Raw genomic sequence first — 14,643 nt, 5'->3', positions numbered from 1 at the left:
CCCTAACCCTAACCCTAACCCTAACCCTAACCCTAACCCTAACCCTAACCCTAACCCTAACCCTAAAACTATTCTATTACTTCTCTTAGAGTAGATATAGCTTATAAAAAAACTTTTATATATTACTAGTAAGTTACTTAAAGGCTTAGCTATAATAGAGAACTATAAAAGATCTTAGTTTATATATTAGAAGCTTTTATAGTAGTAGTATAATAATCTTAATAGTATTAATAGTAGTAATAGTTTTAGTAGTCTTAAAATATAATATAAAATAAGTAAGATAGACTTTAAGAGCTCTAATAATAGCTTCTATAATAGCTTTAATAATAGTTTATATAATAATTACTAAAATAGTCTAACTAAAAACTTTCTTTTTAGTAGTAGTTTTAGAGTAGTTTATAGAAGCTTTAATAAGTAGTAGTAATATAATATAATATAGTATAAGAATATAATTAATAAAGGTAATATAACTAGTAATAAAACAAGCTTTAGATAAACTTACTAACGCTAGAAGAACTTATAAAAGAGTAGAGATATAGTTAAAAGATTATCTAGTACTAGTATAGCTTTAGTATTAGATTTAAGCTACTATTTATATCTTTAATAAGTCTTAGATCTCTAATTTACTATAAGCTATAGAATAAGAATAAAGATAGAGATAGAGATAGAGAATAGAAAGTATATATATAGAAGTATAATTTTACTTACTAAATATTTTAGTATTTTATTACTTTATAATTTATAGTTCTATTAGTTATAAGCTATTAAAAATATATAATTATATTATAATTCTCTCTACTATAAGTAGATATTAGTATTTATAAAATAGTTACTTTACTACTCTAAATTTTAAAAGCTTTAACTACGCTAGAAGTAGTAGCGCTAAGAACTTAAGTCTTAGTCTACCTAACGCCTATACCTCTAAATATAGTATTTTAACTTTTTTAGAAATACGTCTTTTTATATACTAGTAATAAATCTTACTCTTTTTAGACTAGTTTACGCTATAGAATTAGTTTACTAATAAATATATAATATTATATTATATATTATAGAGTTAACTCTAATAGAAGCTCTATGTTATAAAGATCTATATTGCGAAGGTCTAGATTGCGAAAGTCTATATAGCAAAGATCTACGTCGCAAAAATATGCGTTATAAAGAGACACGCTGCGAACACGTACGAAACGTAGCAACACGTAAATAAAGATCTGTCGCGAGAAGGCTATCGCGTGACGCGATGCGATATAGATACATTCTCTCACGGCGAGAGACTCTTGCATTTAAGCTTATAACAAAAGCAACGTGAAGAGCGAACAAGCTCTCTCTACAAACAGTCTCTTGCAGCAACCGCATCACCATCCAAGCATTCCTTGCACCACTCACGATGCCACAACATATCCAAGACTACCAAATCGCTCATTTCCTTACCTCCAACATCATCCCCATCGCACTCGCGTCGCTTCCGAACGACGCTCCAAGTGACCACCAGTGCTGCATATGTCATCGACAGTTCGCTGAGCCTCCCACCAATCGCGCGGGTTCTGGATCAGGCGACGACGACGATGATGAGTACCCAGTGCAGGTCCAGAACCGCGGCGCATGCGCGCACATCTTCGGGCGGCGATGTATCGAAACACACATTCGCGGCGGCCAACCGTGGAGCCACACCTGTCCGATGTGTCGCGTAGAGTGGTTCCCTGCACCACATGGTGGGCGGACGGAGATGCTCGCGGAAGTGGAGGGCGCGCTCACGAGACTGGCGCGACTCGATGCGAATGACGAAGGCGTGAGACGCGAGCTTGAAGCTGTCGATGTTGCGTTGGTGAGGATGCGCGAGATATTGCATACGCATCGCTGGATATAAGGCCTCGCGACGACACGCATGGTCGTGAGTTAGTCGCGTTCATAGATGACAGGAATGCATACTGCTCATCTCCTGCACCTTTGCGGACGTTGCTTGAGAGTACTCAACTTCTGACATGCCACATTCGTTCGCGTCCGTCCGTTCCTCGTGGGTAGCGAGCGGTTTGACACGCTGTCATTCCAGAACTTGAGCACCACACGCGCGTTGTCGGTGCCACCCTTAGCATGGTCAACATTGACGCAATGCGACGTGGCGCGAGTGAGTGGATGATGCAAACCTTTCGCGGCTGTGAAGGAGATCAATGGTGAGCTGGAGTGATGGTATCGCGTGAAGTCTAGAACCCAACACTGCTTGCATGCAATGCGCAGTGCCATCTGAGCCTTAAGACGGGAAATTGCAGCGTTGACATCGTGAAGACTCCGACGTGACGGTACTCTAGTGCTGTGTCAACAGTGGCCATTGGAGGTCGCGTATTGTGAGTGGGGGCTTTCGGTGTGATGTCGCGGTCACAGCATACGCGCGTGGTAAGTGTCTTTGGATGCCAAAGTCCAGTGATAACCGCGGTGCATCGCATGCGACGCTATGAATGGATGTTTGTTCTGCGAGGTAACAGCAGGCGACAACAGGATCTTTAGTGCGAGATTGATCGGGATGCGAAAACGTATAAGGAGTTCGATTCGTGTGTTTGCAGAGGGCGCGAATGTGACATGGGTATTGCCTTCTCCCGAATTGATGCGTACATTACACCTTCTGCTTCGTCTTCTTTCCGACCTGGGTTGCGACATTGCCCGCGTCGTCCCGCTGCAAAAGTGCCAGAGCTTCATGCAGCAGCCTCTTCTCACCGAGCCTGACCGTGATAGCCATGCGATGGCGCTTCACCAGGTCGTCACCTTTGAGAAGCGTCTCGTCTTCTTCTATGGTGGTTGGATACGTACCAAGCTTTGTAGTCAGAGCCTTCGATACGATCGCTTGGTAGTCGTCAACGCGCTTCCGCTTATCCGAGAAGAGCTCTGGCTTTTGCTTCTTGATGCCCTTGAATACAGCCTTCAATTGCTCTTCCAGCTCAGGAGAGAATTCGCGCAGTTGAGCCGAATACGTGAGCTGCCCTTCCGAATCTGGGTCGCCGGAGTCGCGCTCGATGATGAAGTACTCTTCGAACTCTTCGTTCTCTTTAAGCTTTGCCTGCGTAAATGTCAGCTCATACGCCCATCGGGATGTGACAGTCATCATACCTCGACCTTGCTAACGACCTCCTCTGGCACTGAGAGCTGTTCAACCAGCGCAGCGCGTACGAGGCTCCAAGATAGCTCCGCTACATCGTAACGAGCATGTTCAGGTGTTACGTAGCCATAGCGGCGTAGTAGCTCAGACGTTGGTAATGGGCCGTAGTAGTTGAGGACCTCCGACCCAGCTGGCAGAGCTGATCGAAGCGACGTAACTTCGAGACTGTCGCCATGATTGACATGTGCCTGTCGGGGTCTGTTAGCACAGTGAAGTATGCGCCTGCGCTGGCATGCGACTCACGTTAAAAACGGCATTTGCATTCAGTATGTCTGCCATGGGTGCCATTCCAAGCGGAGTGGTGCCGTCGCGATCTTCGACCCATCCGTCTTCTTCGTTGTCGGACTCCTCGTCTTTGTTATCGAGGTCGAAAGCGTAAGACATGATTGTGCTGCCCATGCGGTGCGCAAGATCAAGAAGCTCTTGACTACTCAACTTTGAAGCACCTTCGGGGTAGAATGCCTCCGGGTTCTGCTCGACGACAGGAACAACGCGCGATCTCAACATGTCATCACTCTGCTGCTTTCCAATCTTGTCGACCGAAAGACAGGTTCCCTCAAGCTCCTTCAGCTCTGCTTCGGACCAGAAGATTGGTGTATCGAACGTGCGTGGTAGTACGTCCAGGTACGGCTTCCAGCGCGATGCACCGCCCTGTAGATGCTCGTACATCATGACCAGTATGAGGGACGTCCATGAGTCGAGTGGTTCTTTCTCATCGTCGCCTTCACCACCGACGAACGCGTCAAAAACTTCTGGCAGTTTACTGGGAAGTTCCGATGTCTCCACGCCAATGATCAGGTCCCTGGGGATGGTGAAAAGCGTCGTATCCTGGGGGATATCTTGCTTCGCAACTGTGCACTGTCAGTACCCACTTAACCATGCATATCTTCTTCGGGCGCGTACTGATTCCCCGGCCAGCGTCTTTGTGTCTCAGATCTTGTATCTCCAGCAGGTCGTCGCGGAAGACACCACCGCCGGCCTTGAACCACGCCAGAAAGCGATCTGTGGCGACTTTGAAGTCTTCATCGGCTGGTAAAGAAGACATCTTGAGCCAGCTGGTCAATTGTAGTAACACGGCTTGGTGGCAGGTGACGTTGCAGAGCTTGCGCCGCTTTGTACGCGTCGACGGTAGTCGCGTCGGCGTAATTGGTGGGTGCAGAATCAGACGCGACTAGCGCGACGTCGGAGATAATCACAATCTCCGGGCGGATCCCGAGAGCATCGCCGCCAAAATACACCCTCCATCTTCACATCATGGCAACCAAACACGGGAACACTTGCATTTACAAAAGCTAATCGCATTGCTCAGTTATTGCTTAAGAGTCGCGACGCACGAAGCGAATGCGCTCTCGCCGCAGCCTATCGCCCTCAACACCCCGCCACAGAGCGTTTACGGCATCTTCGACTTCTTGCACTCTTTCAACTATGTCAGAACTATCAATCGTCACCTCTTCCATCCGGCGAAGCTGCTCGAGGAAGCCGATCGCTCTTGTGATACGGCCTGCGCTCGAAAGAATCGCGTCGTGTTGCCGCTCAGACAATCTGTCGCGGCGTCGCAACGCTGGCGGTGTATGTCCCCGCTGAGACTCTCGATCTGACAACCGCCGCTCAACATCCTCACGTGACACCGCGATCGGGGCCGCCGCAGTCGCGGCGGCGGGTTGTACGGTCGTATCATCAGCCGCCGGCCCGGCCTGTTGAAGCTCCGCCTGCATTATTCGCCGAGCAATCTCCTCGTCTTCCTCTTCTGCGCTGCCACGACGCGTGCCCTGCGGAACGTGCACAGCTGGGGGTGCTGCGCGATCGCCTTCGACGTCGCGAATCACGCGCAATCTTTCCTCGGCGTCAGCAATCGCCTGGGTTGTCTGGTCGATAGCTGCTTGACCATTGGCTTCTGCGGAAGGCATACCACGTAGAGCTTCACCTATGTGTTCGAAGAATCGCTGAACATCATGCTCATTCGTATCCTCCAACCCGAAGATAAGCTCAATTCGCCTATCTCTCAGTCCCACTGCAGGCGCACGAAAGCGACTCCCCTCGAGAAACGATTCCGCTGCAGACTCCGCCGCCTCTTCGTCGACGCTTCCGAGTGCCTCGTCCTCAGCATCGCCAAACCAACTCTCGCGACATATCGGGCACCTCCTGCTATATCCTCTACGGCTGCTCAGGTGCCCTTCGATGCACGTCCTTCCGAACACATGCCGACAAGTCGAGTTGGCGTGGGTGGAGCGTACACGGACTGGGTAGTCGCCGGCTTCTTCTGGCGCAGGAAAAGGTTCGTAGCACAACGTGCATACCCTGTCGCTTTCTGGTACATCGAGTAATGGCACGGGTATTAAATGCGATAGGTACTCGCGAATGCGTCGTTCAGCTTGTATACTTGGCATGTTGAAGGAGCTAATACACAGGATTGCGCGACGTGTATAGGTATGGTAAGGATATAAGAAACGACGTTCCTGCAAAGAGTACTTATACATTGTTTCGTGCTTCACATCAAGCCTTCAAAGTCGTGGTCACGTAGGGAGACATTGCAATGGCTTCCACACGTTCAATCCATGACATCCAGTAGGATGTACATCAACTTTCTTTATTCTGGTACCCTGTGCAAGCATGCGACTTCACCGTCGACAGCAGATTGCTCATATTAGAGGATCTAATTTCTCCACAGCATCCGCACATGGTAATCCACGACAGACTAGCCTACTAGACAAAGAGACAACTAAAAGCACAACCATGGAAGTCCAGTTTTCTGCACCAGCGCCCAACCTGCCACCGAGTAGCCGAAGCGGCCTATCATGTTCGTCGTCCGATTCACGAATAGACCCGCCCTTAGGCTTCTGCATAATCCTTCCAGCACTGCCAGTCCTTCACACGAATCTTGAGAGTCTTTCAGACCCCGCCGGTCTCACCAGATGTGACGATTGTCTGGCCGTGTGCGTTCCTCAGGTCCCTCAAGGTCTGCAACTCGTGATGCATCCGCTTGGCTGCCACCCCCGTCCCTGTCTCTCCTACCAAGCAGTCGCGCAGCTTGAGCTCTTACTGCAGTCTCCACCCTCCGACGGCGTTCTGGCCAGGGAGAGTATACTGGCTCTCTTGCTCGAATGTAGAAAATGACTTGATCTGGGCGCAAAGGTACAGGTATAGTGCCAAACCACTGCGTCCGGCATAGCGGGCACTTATTACTCCACGCAGTTCGCGCATCGATCAGCCTGCGCAGGCAACGATGACCGAAGATGTGGTGACAATCGCCGAAGTCAATTTGCACAGGGTGCTCGGGATCGCTTCCCTCATCAGGGCTAGGGTCGTCATATTCTGTGTCGCAAAGCAAACAAGTGCGGTCTTCGATTCGTATCGAAGAGGCCTCAACCTTGGTACAATGGAGCCTCGCGAATGTCTGTGCGTCAGGCGCTGGTTGCGGGGGCTGACGGGCTTCTTGCATTGCTTCTTCCTGTTGGATATCGGGTCGTGGATTGCCTCGAAGGTCGAAGAGCGTTATATATTGACAGTTAGTGAATGGTAGTTCCAGTCGACATGCGCAAACTCTCGTGAAGCGCTGTGTCGTGAGAGTGGTACTAAAACGTTCTCAGGACGTTGATTACGCCCCAAAAAGGCGTATCGTGGAGCAGCTATTTCCGACGGTTAAACGAGAGGCTGTCATTGCTTCAATCTCGGCACGCACACGCTATTCCCGTCAACGCATCCTACTGCGCAACATCGACTCTGTGTCAATGTTCATTCTCATCTACTGCGGATCCAACATGTCGTCCCTTCTCCGACAACGTCGCTATCACCAAACATGGCCTTTGCTCTGCTGTACTTGCTTCACATTGATGTTGCGCCACATCAATACTCCGACAGCACCGAGGATCCAGATACCCGTACTCACGAGCAGAAGCCGAGACATCGCGTCTTCATATGCATGCTGAACAGCGATACGCGTGGGCGAGCCGATCGGATAAGACAGCTGCTTCGCCAGATCCCCAAAGATCTTGTGAAGATTTGGCAACTCCTCTGTAGGCAGATATTGCCGAAGTCGACTTGGAAGCACGTCCGACCAGATCGAGGCGGCGATAGTCAGACCGATGGCCCCTCCTATGTTGCCGAAGATGCTAACGAGAGCGAGCATTGCGGCGACATGCTCATGTGACCCTGCTGCCAGGATAGCGATCTCATCCGTAACGACGAGCACGCCTTGGGAAACGGAGATGAGGAGGAAGCACATGATGATATAGCCGGTGTTCCCCGGAGCGAGAAAGAGGACCATGAGACCCTGACCCAGCATGCTGAGCGGTATACCAACGACGAGCGATACGGTTTTGAAGCGGCCAGTGCGATGAATGATGTAGCCGGTCAAGACCGCGAATACCACGCTGACCACGGTATAGGCTTGCGCGACGTAGCTCGCTTCCTCTACGTTGAGGCCTTGCACGACTTGCAGGTATGAGCCGAAGTAGCTGTTCCAAACGGCATAGCTGCCGAAGAGACATGTGCATAGGAGACATGCGCCGAAGGCGGTTCGGTCCAGGAGTAAGCTGTATGGAAGAAGGCGGATGGGCGCAAAAGAGCTTTCCCACGATGCGAATGCGATGAGAAGACCAATGCCGACTACGAACATGCCGACCACCATTGGCGACGCCCAATCGTTGCCCGCCAACGTGTGTAGGTTGAACGGCAGCAGGAAAAGGGTAACGCCCGCCGACACTAAGCACAAGCCGATCGCATCAAACTCCCGGCTGTAGTGTATCACAGACTGCAGAGCATTGCGACCGGTCTTGCGCTCGCGCACAAGTCCCATTCTCTTCGCTTTCTTGTAATTCCACATCAGCAGCCCAAACAGCGGCAGCGTAACAAGCGGAACGAGTGCACTGAACATGGCAAACGCCCACCGCCATCCCAAGCCACCAAGGTACCGTTGAGCCAACGGCCCAGCTACCCATCCCGTAATCAGACCAGTCGAGTTCATAAGGGCCTGCATCAGCGCCCTGTTCTCCAACTTCGTCGTATCAGCAATAAACACCGACAAGATATACTGCACCCCGTTATTGCCCACAGTATGAAATATCATAGCCGCAGCATACGTTCCCACGCCCTCGCACACAGTCATCAAAAGCAATCCCATCGTACCGAGGATCACGCAAAGGATGAAGCCATGCGGTCGCCCGAAGACATCGATGATCTTTGCGATCGTCAGGTTGGTGACTCCGCCGACGACGTTGCTCAGTATGCTAACGGTGGGCGTGAGAGAGTGCATGGAGAAAGCGGATGTGACGTATGGTACGAGCGCTGCTGTTGTGCCGGCGAGTAGCGTTTCGACGAAGTAGATGAGCCAGATCATTATGTAGGCTGTTGTGAGGGAGTGCTTTGTCCAGGCGCGTGTTGTGGCTTCGATGGCGAGGACGCCTGGTTGGACTGCGGTGGAGGGGGGGTCATCATTGACTGGTGGGTCTTCAAGGTGGGTGTGGTGGGTGTGGTGGGTGTCGTCGATGCTAGATTTGACAGCCGCGTCAAACGTGGATGTCGAAGAGGATGGAGAGAGAAGAGGCTCTTCGATCGACGCGCGCAAAGAGGGCATGTCGCAAAGTTATGGTCTTGGGAGGGTCGGGCGGTTGTATTGACGGGAGTAAACTCGACCGTGTAGACACAACTTCGCGGCTAACTACATCGACAGCCCAGCCGCTTTGGGTCAGAGTACCCATGCGAGTAAGTAAGCCGCAGTTTCTTGTGCTAAGCTGACTTGGAATCTTCACCGCGTAAACGGCACAACACGAGCATGACATGCATGTGGTACAAGCGGCTGGGCGAAGAGCATATTTGCGATCGTTATGGCCCGAAACCCTGAACCTTGCCGATGCGCAAGCGTGGGGGCATAAAATGCACGGCTGACATGCGTTTGGGGGCTATATCATGCCCGTGGAGACTTGTCGCACGAACCTGCCCATCTTTGTTATGGTGCTGGGCGGTGAGTGCGGCTGCATCTTTCAGTCATTGACGCTTCATTCCAAGGTAACACTGCACGCGCTCGAGTAGGGTCATAGTGTGGAGCGTCAAAATATACGCGCAATAGCTATCATACCCCCCCGCAATCGCGTCAAAGCGCCTAGCCTTACCTATCTCAGCAAGCAGCGACATCAACCAATTGCGCATATCTAGTGAACTCCTCATCACGTGCAAGCATATCCCGCTCCTCGGGGAACGTACCCAACACCAGCTCCACGCCACCATCTGCCTTCAGTGGGAACACCACTAAGAACCTGAATCGCCCGCTTCCACGCTCCAGCTGGGGTCTCATCGTCTCCGGCGAACCTCCGTTGGCGAAGTAGACATCACCGAAGCTGATCTCCTTCATCTGGAAGAGAATCATGTTGGAGATCATGGCGTGCATGTGGTCAAGACCCATGTTGGCTGTGGAGAACCTGCTGTGATCTGGCAGTGACTGTAGGAGGGTAAAAGCATCGTGGATCAGTGCTGGTGTCATGCGCGCAGCAGAAGCACGCAGCATCTGCGCGATACTTGCAATGCTCGTGGTCGAGGCGCAGAGTTGTTCGACCGGCATGCTCGTTCGGTTGAGCGTGAGTAGACTGCCCATGTATGAGTCTGGCAAGAGGGAGGAGAAGTAGGGTCGTCCGTCCGTTGGCAACTCGAGAATGGAGCAGTCGTCAGGGCCGAACTGTTGGCCATTGGCCTTGGCTACAGCGTAGCGAGCCCGCAATGCCGAGCGCCAGAAGAAGGCTTGTACCATATCGCTGATAGACGTACTGACACCGTTCGCAGCCGGATCGCTTGTGACGTCCGCTTTGAGTAACTCGACCTTCTCGGGTGGGATCAAAAAGAGAGTAGTGTCCATTTTTCTCTCTGCAGCCGGCAAAGGCCATATCGAGTGCAGCGGGTAGCGTGGCGGTCGGCCAAGAGGTCCCGCTGGCCTGGCAGCATGTTTCGCAAGGACGTCGTCCGTGGGAACAAATGGAAGTAAGCCCCAGACATCAGGGTCGATCTCATCTACCGAGCGCGCATGTCCTTCCAATTCATGCAGTACTTCGGGAAGGCTGTGGTTGAAGCTCTCTGCATCGTACCACGCACATGTGGCTGATGAGTCCCCTTGCAGGTACCTGCAGTTCTCGGCCCACGCTTTGATGGCAATGATAGCACCTACACCATCCAGGCAGCAGTGGTTGAGGTCAATGGCGAGGATGCAACCGCCTTTGATGAAGTTGGCTTGCGCGACAAGAATGTCTGCAGGTAGCTGTGGGAAGGTGTCTTGTCGCAGGACCAGCTCGTCTTTGAAGGCAGAAGGCACGAACCCACCTTCTCGTAAGGCCTCGAAAGTCGGAAGCACATCGGATAGATCCTTGAACACCAGCCGGTCGCGAGCTGGTTGGCCAAAGGGTGGAACGGCAACGGTGAGGTCGCCGTTTGCATGTGCAATCTCGTCTTTGGAAGAGCGGATCATCTTTCCACCAAGGGCTGGTATGAGCTCGAAAGTCCGATTCAGTCCGGCTTGCATGTTTGCAAACGTTTCTTCAAATGACGTGCCTGCCTGTAGCGGAAAGTAAAACACCAGGCCCATGTAGTGATTCGGATTGACATAGTCGAAGGGGTTCAGCCGGAAAGACTGCCACGCTCTTCGCTGAGCGATCATGCGCTGCAGTTTCGATTCGTGATCGTCACCTGATCTGGCACCGTTCTTCGCTCCAGCGATCAAGGGTTCGAGGGCGGCAGTAAACTTGGCCAGGGTTGGATTGGCGTAGAGATGACGAGGCGCAAGTTTGTCCAGACCCGTGATAGCTGTTCGAATGGCACTGACGGCTGCAGACACTCCCAAAGAATCCAGACCGAGAGCGAACAGGTCGTCGTCTGGAGTGGCGTTGGAGGCAGCTGGAAGAGAGGATGCGAGTATCTCTCGGACTGACTGCTGCAACGTTGATGTGGAGCTACTATCAACAATGAAAGACCTCTCTTCGCTCTGGAATCCGTAGAACCGCTCGATGTAGTCGTGATACAGTGCCATTGTTGCTTTTCTCTTGACGGTCCCTTTATCCGTACGGACGAAGGGTTTGGCTGACTGCGCGAAGATAACATGGTCGCGTGTCAAGTTGACCGTGTGCCGAGCTGAAGACATGCTTGTCTCGATCTTGGCCCAAATGCTGTCCAAAAGTTCATCGCTCCTGGCAACAGCATCCTTCGGCTCAATGAGAAGGCCTGCCTGACGTTTATGGCTACCGACAACAAGGCAGCCATCGATCGCAGGATGAGTACCAACCAGTGCTTCGAACTCCAAGGGTAGAATCTTGTAGCCGTTAGACAGGACGATGAGATCGTCGTTGCGCCCAGTAAACGCCCAAAGGTTGGGTTTGGTAGGATGTTGCTTGTAGAGATCTTTGAAGTTGATTGAGGTCTTCTCCGGGAATGTGTGGAAGATGCCTTGGAACAAGGATGAATGTTCGTTGCGGTGAACCCAATGCTCATAGACGCCAGGCTCCACTTCCTTGAACTCAAATCCGGAGTAGGGATGGAAGGCGAACCAGAACCAATCCTCCCTGTCAACAACGAGGTTGCCGATGAAGAGACCCTCCGTCGTTCCCGTTAAATTGAGCACTCTGATGACGTCGTTGACTTTGCCGGCACTGATCGGGCTGACCGGGCCACCGGACGCGCAGATGAATTTAGATCGCTGGAGCTTGGCCAACACATCAGGTGTGTCTCCAAGCTCATCGACAAGTGATGGTACCATACTCCAAATGTCGATCTTCGCGCTGTCGGCAAGGTTCTCGACCAGCGACATGTTGGGTATAACGTTTGTTGGCCCCATGACAACCTGTAGACCGAAGAATATTGGCATCAGGATGTTCATGATGATGCCAGCGCCGTGACACATAGGAAAGGAAGAGTAGATCCGGTCTCCTTCCTTCCAGTCCGAAGTCCATGGTACCAACCCCTCATCGCCGTCGACAGGTGGAAGTAGGCGAATCGCATCCATCGTTCCGACCAAGCTGTGAGACCATGGAATAGGTTTTGGCACACCTGTCGAGCCCGATGTGTGAAGATAGCAGAAGGGATCTGAAGCCGAGTTTTGGAAGGTTTTGGTGTATGGAAACGGCTTGGTGTCTTCTGTATCCAGGAGCTCGTCTAGAAGTGGTAGCTCCAACAACTTCATCGAACGCCTTTCCAGGAAGTTCTTTACCAGAGGTACTGCCGGCACTTCGCCTGCTTTGGCCCAGATGTCGCAGTCGGTTGCTTCGAGCACGGCCAGTGCGCCTTCAACACTGTTCTTGGGCGAAAGGTTGAGGGCGGCGTAGCCCACTTTGACACACGCATATGTAAGGAGGACATGCCGGAGGTCGTGTGGCCCGATATAGCCTACTGGTCGCACAGATGTCGACTCGCCGATCTGTGCGTGGAGCCACCAAGCAGTCTTGTCTACGGCTTTCGCAAACGCATGCGCTGATATATCTCGGTATGTTAGACCTGCACCAGAAGGCTTTGCGATGGAAAAGACAACACGGTTGGGGTGATTTCTCGCGACTTGGTCCATGATTTGAGGTATGAGACGGTGGCCATAGTCAGGCTCTCCTCCAATGGCGTCCGTATACGATGAATCCGAGGTCTTCATGTTCGGTGAAGAACGTGGTGGGGATCGCGGTGGTGATTGTGCGAATGAGGTGGGTGGTGTCGAAGCGCCACTGGCCATCGACATCGCACTTGGGGATGAGTATCCGCTCTTCGTGCCGTTAAACAGGCTGCGAGCTTGCAGATAGCTGGTGTTTGCTTCGTTGATCCACGGCATATCGGCTCGTAGCAGTTTCCTCTCCTTGAAGTAGCTTGGCCGTCCGTCCTCGTATATCAGCTCGAGACGCTGGTCCTTCTCGAACTCGCCCTTGGGTGCGCTGACCCATTCCCCATCGGCTAGCATGGCTACGCTACAATGCCAGGGTGTGGTGTAGCCCGTTTTGGTGTTGAGAAGACTTATGGAGATCTTGTGGTCGCCTATCGATTCGTGTATCGACAATCTCAGGTGGTTTGGGAAGGCTGCTTTGACTGCTCCCGCATAAGCCTGCACCTGATGTCAGTGTCCGGTAGCTCAGCCACGTAAGGAGAAGGTTCTTGAAACTTACGTATCCTCTGAAAAGCATCTGCTTGGCTAGATACTTGACGTCCCTCTTGTATTGGTTGCTGCCGCGGTTCTCTCCAAGCGCGAAGATGTGCTTCAGATCCGACTCGAGAAACTTGCGGTAGCCGAGATAAGTCAGTCTCGTATCCGCATTCTCCCTGATCTCTTTGTCGATATCGATATCCGGCCTTCCATGCTTGTTCAAAAGCAGTCGCCTGAAGTTGGTACAATTGGCGACGTAGGTGATCTCTCGCAGCTTGTCCGGGAGCGGAAGGTCAAGTATGTCCTTCAAGCGAGAGAAGGCAACGTGGGTGAACTTCTTCTCCACTGCCATCTGCCGCAGAGCCTCGCCATAGATCCATGTCTCACGGTCAGATATCGATAACAAGTCTTGTTTTATGCATTAGTAGAGAACATCCGTAACCATCATACATACACATACCGTTGTAGGTGATGCCATCAGATATGATGGTGACTCTGGCTCCGGGCTTGTAGACATCCTTGATCCTTGCGCACATGTGGTTCAGGCGTTGAAGCGCTAACTCTTCAGCCTTGTCGGGAAGGGAACCAAGCACTTTGTAAACCTTGTTGGCCGACTTGAAGGGAAAGGCCGGCAAACATGCTTCGACGCGTTCACCCGCCAGGACGAATCGGTCGATTACGGCCAGGAAGTTCGCCGTTCCTGCCGCTAAGCGTTCTTTGGAATCGTCGAACTTGTTGAGAGCATGTTCGTAGATGATATCCAGGATCTTGGTCGATGGAAGTCTTACGTCCGAAGACGATCCAGCAACTGGCGGGTTTGTGGTTTGAAGCGAGATACCAAGGCCGTTGGGGCTGTTGCCAGTCAAGCCGTCGAGGCGTATGGTCATGTCCACCATAGTCAGTGAGACATCAAAACACTTATGGTCTGTGAAGGTGAGTAAAGCCTGTCCTCAGGTTCTGAAGTCGCTCATATAAGGACCCTAGAATGAAATGGTCAGAGTTGTGTTGTGTATGCAGGTAAGATGCAGGATTGCCACACGAGCCTTCAGGCCAGACGAAGGCTGACGGAAGCCACGATGACAGTGTAGTGTCGGGAACGGCACGCAAATACAGTCCGAGCTCCGGCATTGCAGGGGCGGCTGAGGTAATATGAGGTTGTTCGAGGCGAGCGGACGTTCACCGGGTCGCTTGTTCCCAGGCAGCATACAGTCAGCGCATCGTGCGAGTCATGGCGATCATTCTCAGCGCTGGAATTATGAGATGCTCCTGCCATTAATGCAATTGGGCTTCACGAGACCAGGTGGAGGTGGAGGGTTTACGATTAGTGTGCATGTTTGGTCCGGCCAAGCTGTGTCGCTGGAGTATAGTCATTCTGACTGAAGACGAGCCCGATCCGGCGATCGATAAC

The 14,643-nt window shown here is 51.7% G+C and overlaps 3 protein-coding genes across 3 annotated transcripts; all 3 read right to left on the bottom strand.

Moving 5' to 3' along the window:
* Nucleotides 1-2,608: 2,608 nt before the first annotated feature.
* On the bottom strand, nucleotides 2,609-4,193 carry J4E88_010779 (uncharacterized protein; the record flags this gene model as incomplete). Its single annotated transcript, XM_049404369.1, has 4 exons — nucleotides 2,609-3,049; nucleotides 3,100-3,336; nucleotides 3,392-3,999; nucleotides 4,052-4,193. 4 exons carry the CDS (start codon nucleotides 4,191-4,193, stop codon nucleotides 2,609-2,611), a joined length of 1,428 nt encoding a protein of 475 aa, XP_049249902.1.
* A 2,742-nt stretch (nucleotides 4,194-6,935) lies between these two features.
* J4E88_010778 (uncharacterized protein) lies at nucleotides 6,936-8,844 on the bottom strand (the record flags this gene model as incomplete). The annotated part of the gene is made up of 2 exons (XM_049404368.1): nucleotides 6,936-8,593; nucleotides 8,841-8,844. 2 exons carry the CDS (start codon nucleotides 8,842-8,844, stop codon nucleotides 6,936-6,938), a joined length of 1,662 nt encoding a protein of 553 aa, XP_049249901.1.
* A 416-nt stretch (nucleotides 8,845-9,260) lies between these two features.
* Nucleotides 9,261-14,131, bottom strand: J4E88_010777 (putative NRPS-like protein biosynthetic cluster; the record flags this gene model as incomplete). Its single annotated transcript, XM_049404367.1, has 3 exons — nucleotides 9,261-13,196; nucleotides 13,258-13,643; nucleotides 13,696-14,131. The coding sequence occupies 3 exons, from the start codon at nucleotides 14,129-14,131 to the stop codon at nucleotides 9,261-9,263; spliced, it is 4,758 nt and encodes a 1,585-aa protein (XP_049249900.1).
* Nucleotides 14,132-14,643: the final 512 nt, after the last annotated feature.

This window comes from Alternaria novae-zelandiae, assembly GCF_023758075.1.
Source record: "Alternaria novae-zelandiae strain BMP 2774 chromosome Unknown scaffold_39, whole genome shotgun sequence".
Taxonomy (NCBI): Eukaryota; Fungi; Ascomycota; class Dothideomycetes; order Pleosporales; family Pleosporaceae; genus Alternaria; species Alternaria novae-zelandiae.
This window is presented reverse-complemented; position numbering and strand designations above follow the sequence as displayed.